Source organism: Pecten maximus, unplaced genomic scaffold (genome assembly GCF_902652985.1).
Source record: "Pecten maximus unplaced genomic scaffold, xPecMax1.1, whole genome shotgun sequence".
Taxonomy (NCBI): domain Eukaryota; kingdom Metazoa; phylum Mollusca; class Bivalvia; order Pectinida; family Pectinidae; genus Pecten; species Pecten maximus.
The window spans coordinates 68-7,104 of NW_022981182.1; the positions used below are offsets into that span (position 1 = coordinate 68).

General features: G+C 40.1%; 1 protein-coding gene across 1 annotated transcript; it reads left to right on the forward strand.

Moving 5' to 3' along the window:
* The first annotated feature begins 610 nt into the window (after positions 1 to 610).
* Positions 611 to 5,795, forward strand: LOC117319942 (mitochondrial potassium channel ATP-binding subunit-like). Its single transcript, XM_033874648.1, has 4 exons — positions 611 to 769; positions 2,041 to 2,479; positions 4,151 to 4,306; positions 5,631 to 5,795. Exons 1-4 carry the CDS (start codon positions 696 to 698, stop codon positions 5,778 to 5,780), a joined length of 819 nt encoding a protein of 272 aa, XP_033730539.1. The 5' UTR covers positions 611 to 695; the 3' UTR covers positions 5,781 to 5,795.
* Positions 5,796 to 7,037: the final 1,242 nt, after the last annotated feature.

The following is a 7,037-nucleotide window of genomic DNA, read 5'->3' on the forward strand; positions in this document are numbered from 1 at the left end:
GCTAAATGTGCAACAGGGAAGGGAAAATACAACGAACAGACCGCGGCTCAAACACGCGACTAACGAACTCTAGACAGATACACTAACCATTTGAGCTGACTGACCAGTGACCACGAGCGTTCAGCCCAGTCCATTCTGCTACAATAGGCTAGTTCTACTGCACTACTCTAACGACATAGCAACAACAACAGCTTTCGTTTTGACCGATTAACAGATAATAGTTAAATTTACCGCACGTCCTCTCTGTGTCGGCGACTCTTCATCACTCATATAGTTTCCCATTTTTTGTCTGTTTGAACCGATCTTTGTTTGACACTGCTCCTTCTGACGAGGAAGTATTCACGCCACGGGTAGTTTTACTTGCCTTTGACATTGCACCATCTATCGATAACAAACAAAAACGAAACCGGAAGTAAGCATGATATTTTAGACGAAATTTTCGTATAAATTAATATTATTCAATCGTGTGTAATTTATTCGTATTTATTACTTTCAACTTCAGACCATTCCTCTTACACTAAATATTTTACATCTTTATGGTGAAAGGAAGGGCACAAACGTCCAAATCAGTGTTATTTTCGTATTTAGTGATAGCTTTGTAAAGATGGCAGCCCCCATAGAGGTTACAGGTTACGCCGGTAGGCCTACCGTGTCATAAGTCGGTATCGTCTAATCGGGACAAACTGTCAAACACGATGTATTCAACTAGTGTGCAGTTCTTACATCGCACCCTTATCAGCGGATATGCAAGTTGTCCCTTCGTTCCGCGGTTCGTATAGCCATATTTTAATATTTTACAATTACAACCGATCGTGTACCAGTATGGCAGCTATATGATAATGTGTGGTAACGTTGATACATGTGAAAGAACGGGGGGGGGGGGGGGGGGGGGGGGGGGGGGACTTAAATTCCTGTCGAGTGACGTACCATGACAGGAATTGAACCAGGCATTGAAATTATCATTATTACGAAACATAAACTCTGAGAAATAATAGTTAATACACACAGCAACGTTAACCTTCAAACAAAATATCGGAACGCTAGTGCAATTACATTGTATTATGGATTTAAATGATGCCTTTCAACAATTGCACCTAAAACTTTACATCAGATTTGATATAGAAAATCTAATTCCAAAACGTTTGAAAAAAAAAGTTTTTTCCAAAAATTATTTACTCCGTCGGACTCCGATGATCGACCCGGTCCAGTTCCGCTACACTCTTCCGTCCTATTTTTTAAGTCTTCAACCCCGAAGACTTCACAACTCACAACCCAGGTTGGGTAGCCCCTTGTCAAGTATTCACCTCACTTGAAACAAGGTTTGGTCACATGCACCAAATGTAATAGGAGTGGGAAAATGCACGGCCAGACCGGGGTTCGAACCCGGGAACTCCGAACACTAGCCGGATACTCTACCGATTGAGCTACCTGGTCGCCGATGATCGACCCGGTCCAGTTCCGCTACACTAGCACATCCCTACACTTACAAATACATATCTGCTACCAAGAACACAGATAAATTCTCCTTCTTTCCTCACACAATTACACAATGGAACCTCCTCCCAGTAGCAGCAGTACAGTGCACCATACTAGAGGGCTTCAAGGCACACAATATACCACACTCAGTCCTTGAACCCCTCATAAGCAAACACTAGGTCAAATAAATTTGTTATCCTTTTAACCATACTAAAACAAAAACAAAAAAACTCACTCTCTCTTTTTTAATTAGCACCCCTGTGCACCCAACACTCCACATAATCGTTATTATTGACGGAGGAGAGTTATTATAAGAAGAGGAAGTATAGATAGTAATAATTAAGGCTCTGACATCAGTAACAATTTGATGTCTGTTGTTTTATATATAATTAGTAGTTTTTTATACCCATTCTATAATGATATTATCTATAACAGCTTTAGTAAGTCATCTGTTTTAATAATTACTGATTATTTCATTTCAACAAACTTTATCGTTTAGTAGCTATATAGACAAAATGGATTGGACAACAATGATTATATTATGTACAAACTTGATACTTTCAGGTACAATCAATGTATTCATCATGGAAGACAATTTTTTCAGTGCAAAAGAAATGCCAAACAATGGGCAGCTAGATATGCTAAATCGCACAACAGATCCGAGTCAAATAAACTCTTACCTCAAGGATTCTCACCAAAGTCACAACGATCCATTTCCACTGGACATAGAACATTTTATATCAATATAAGTACCCTAGTAAGGAAGAGACTGTTTGATATCAAAGAAAGCCATGTGAATTGTATAGTAGGATTAGCCTCACTTACAGGATATGTGACTTGGACTCTGAAGAATACAAAAGCTTACTGTAAAGCCAAAAATCAGAAATCACGTTTGATCGGCTCCAGGAACATTGACAAGTCATGTGAACAACCAGATTTTGATTGGAAGACATTTTTCCAGTTATTACGTCCAGACCTGTTGTATCTTATTTCAGCTGTTGTGGTAAGTCATTGTCAATCAGGTTCTTATCAATAAGTATTCAACACTAACGATATAATAAACCATCCTTTTCCTTTGCATTTACTGAAATGTGCATAGTATCATGTACCATAATTGGTATGTATAATACAGTGTCATGTTAATCAGATTTTTGTTGCAGTTCAGTTTTTGTGCTGTCTGCAAAAAGTAGCACAATGTGCACAAATGATACCGGATATCTACAAAAATGATAACGAACATGTACACAAATGATACCTGACATGTACACAAATGATTTCGGACATGAACACAAATGATACCTGACATGTACACAAATGATTTCGGACATGAACACAAATGATACCGGACATGTACACAAATGATACCTGACATGTACACAAATGATTTTGAACATGTACACAAATGATACCGGACATGTACACAAATGATAATGGACATGTACACAAATGATACCGGACATGTACACAAATGATACCGGACATGTACACAAATGATACCGGACATGTACACAAATGATTTCTGACATGTACACAAGTGATTTCTGACATGTACACAAATGATACCTGACATGTACACAAATGATTTCGGACATGTACACAAATGATACCGGACGGACATGTACACAAATGATACCGGACATGTACACAAATGATTTCGGACATGTACACAAGTGATTTCTGACATGTACACAAATGATTTCGGACATGTACACAAATGATTTCGGACATGTACACAAATGATTTCGGACATGTACACAAATGATACCGGACATGTACACAAATGATACCGGACATGTACACAAATGATACCGGACATGTACACAAATGATAATGGACATGTACACAAATGATTTTGAACATGTACACAAATGATTTCTGACATGTACACAAATGATTTTGAACATGTACACAAGTGATTTCTGACATGTACACAAATGATTTCGGACATGTACACAAATGATACCGGACATGTACACAAATGATTTCTGACATGTACACAAATGATACCTGACATGTACACAAATGATTTCTGACATGTACACAAATGATTTCGAACATGTACACAAATGATTTCTGACATGTACACAAATGATACCGGACATGTACACAAATGATACCGGACATGTACACAAATGATACCGGACATGTACACAAATGATACCGGACATGTACACAAATGATACCGGACATGTACACAAATGATACCGGACATGTACACAAATGATTTCTGACATGTACACAAATGATACCGGACATGTACACAAATGATTTCGGACATGTACACAAATGATACCGGACATGTACACAAATGATAATGGACATGTACACAAATGATACCGGACATGTACACAAATGATACCGGACATGTACACAAATGATTTCGGACATGTACACAAATGATTTCGGACATGTACACAAATGATTTCGGACATGTACACAAATGATTTCTGACATGTACACAAATGATTTCGGACATGTACACAAATGATACCGGACATGTACACAAATGTTTTCTGACATGTACACAAATGATTTCGGACATGTACACAAGTGATTTCTGACATGTACACAAATGATACCGGACATGTACACAAATGATACCGGACATGTTACCAGACATGTACACAATGATACCAGACATGATACTAAGGACAAAACTGTTTCTTTTTTCCAGTGTGCTGTTGCTGCAGCTATAGTTAATATCCAGATTCCCTTGGTGCTGGGAGAGATTGTCAACATAGTGTCTTCCTTCACACAGGATGTAGCCAGGGACTTTATACATGAAGTCCGTCAGCCAGTCATCAAAATGATAGGATATTATGCAGTACAGGTAACGTTTAGAGCATTTCCTACCTCATACTTTGGAATTAGACTGTTTTTAGGTGTACTGACCCAAAATGTCGGGATGACCTTTACAAATTGTATTACGTCTACCGTCGTTTATCATCCACCATCCGTAAACATCCACCATTGGGGTTCAGCTCAAACATTCCTGAAATGATGCTGAGATGGTCAGACCAAGTGTTCTTACTTTTCAGGTTCATTTAGATATTCAAGATCGCTGCCATCTTGAAAAACACTTTTTATCTTCTTCTCAAGTTCCACCATTGAGATTTAGCTCTAATTTCCCTTAAATGGTCCTTAGATGGCCCTGACCAAGTGTTATTATTTTTCAGAGTCAGAATGGTCCAATTCCGAGATGGTTGCCATGACCACCATCTTAAAAAAAACACAATTCAAAATTTCTCCAGTTCCCATTTTGTAACATGATTGTTGCAATCATGGTTTTCCTGAACAATACCTATTTCAAACTTCATATTCTATTCCACACACCTGTTCCACACCACACAAATGTTCCACACCACACACCTGTTCCACACCACACACCTGTTCCACACCACACCCATGTTCCACACCACACATATTCCACACCACACACATGTTCCACACCTCACACATGTTCCACACCTCACACATGTTCCACACCACACCTGTTCCACACCTCACACATGTTCTACACCACACACATGTTCCACACCACACACTTGTTCCACACCTCACACACCTGTTCCACACCTCACACAATTGTCATGTTCCACACCTCACACCTGTTCCACACCTCACACATGTTCTACACCACACACATGTTCCACACCACACACATGTTCCACACCACACATGTTCCACACCACACACATGTTCTACACCACACACCTGTTCCACACCTCACACATGTTCCACACCTCACACCTGTTCCATACCACACATGTTCCACACCACACACTTGTTCCACACCACACACCTGTTCCACACCTCACACATGTTCTACACCACACACATATTCCACACCGCACACATGTTCTACACCACACCCATGTTCCACACCACACACATGTTCCACACCACTCACATGTTCTACACCACACCCATGTTCCACACCACACACGTTCCACACCACACACATGTTCAACACCACACACCTGTAGGGTAGAGGAAGGTGACTGGGGTTCGATAGGACATGTTGGAGGTTACCTTCCTAGGGATATGTACTCAGTTCATACTACATTAAGACCTTATGCCCATGTCTCGCCAAAAAGTTGTTAATATTGATTCATCATTACAGTAAACTTGTTTTTACCTTGACACCCCTGTAGAGTGTCCTGACCTGTACCTACCTGTCGTTACTGTCTACGGTGGGAGAAAACATGGCTGCCAGAATGAGGACATGTCTCTTTGATTCCATTCTTAGACAAGACATTGAGTTTTTTGACAAACATAAGACAGGAGAGCTGGTTGACAGGTAAGTAACAAAAAACAGGAGGGCTGGTTAACAGGTAAGTAATACAAAACAGGAGGGCTGGTTAATAGGTAAGTAATACAAAACAGGAGGGCTGGTTAACAGGTAAGTAACACAAAACAGGAGGGCTGGTTAACAGGTAAGTAACAAAAAACAGGAGGGCTGGTTAACAGGTAAGTAATACAAAACAGGAGGGCTGGTTAACAGGTAAGTAACACAAAACAGGAGGGCTGGTTAACAGGTAAGTAACACAAAACAGGAGGGCTGGTTAACAGGTAAGTAACACAAAACAGGAGGGCTGGTTAACAGGTAAGTAATACAAAACAGGAGGGCTGGTTAACAGGTAAGTAATACAAAACAGGAGGGCTGGTTAACAGGTAAGTAATACAAAACAGGAGGGCTGGTTAACAGGTAAGTAACACAAAACAGGAGGGCTGGTTAACAGGTAAGTAACACAAAACAGGAGGGCTGGTTAACAGGTAAGTAACATAAAAACAGGAGGGCTGGTTAACAGGTAAGTAACATAAAAACAGGAGGACTGGTTAACAGGTAAGTCATACAAAACAGGAGGGCTGGTTAACAGGTAAGTAATACAAAACAGGAGGGCTGGTTAACAGGTAAGTAATACAAAACAGGAGGGCTGGTTAACAGATAAGTAACACAAAACAGGAGAGCTGGTTAACAGGTAAGTAATACAAAACAGGAGGGCTGGTTAACAGGTAAGTAACACAAAACAGGAGGGCTGGTTAACAGGTAAGTAACACAAAACAGGAGAGCTGGTTAACAGGTAAGTAACACAAAACAGGAGGGCTGGTTAACAGGTAAGTAACACAAAACAGGAGAGCTGGTTAACAGGTAAGTAACATAAAAACAGGAGAGCTGGTTAACAGGTAAGTAACACAAAAAAGGAGGGCTGGTTAACAGGTAAGTAACACAAAACAGGAGGGCTGGTTAACAGGTAAGTAACACAAAACAGGAGAGCTGGTTAACAGGTAAGTAACACAAAACAGGAGGGCTGGTTAACAGGTAAGTAACACAAAACAGGAGAGCTGGTTAACAGGTAAGTAACATAAAACAGGAGGGCTGGTTAACAGGTAAGTAACACAAAACAGGAGGGCTGGTTAACAGGTAAGTAATACAAAACAGGAGGGCTGGTTAACAGGTAAGTAACATAAAACAGGAGAGCTGGTTAACAGGTAAGTAATACAAAACAGGAGGGCTGGTTAACAGGTAAGTAACATAAAACAGGAGGGCTGGTTAACAG

Bases quoted from the DNA above. Each gene is read 5' to 3' on its own strand.
- LOC117319942 (XM_033874648.1), top strand. From the start codon at position 696: ATGTATTCAACTAGTGTGCAGTTCTTACATCGCACCCTTATCAGCGGA. The intron at 770-2,040 runs GTTCGTATAGCC...TGATACTTTCAG, and splicing joins AGTTGTCCCTTCGTTCCGCG to GTACAATCAATGTATTCATC. The intron at 4,307-5,630 runs GTAACGTTTAGA...ACACCCCTGTAG, and splicing joins TAGGATATTATGCAGTACAG to AGTGTCCTGACCTGTACCTA.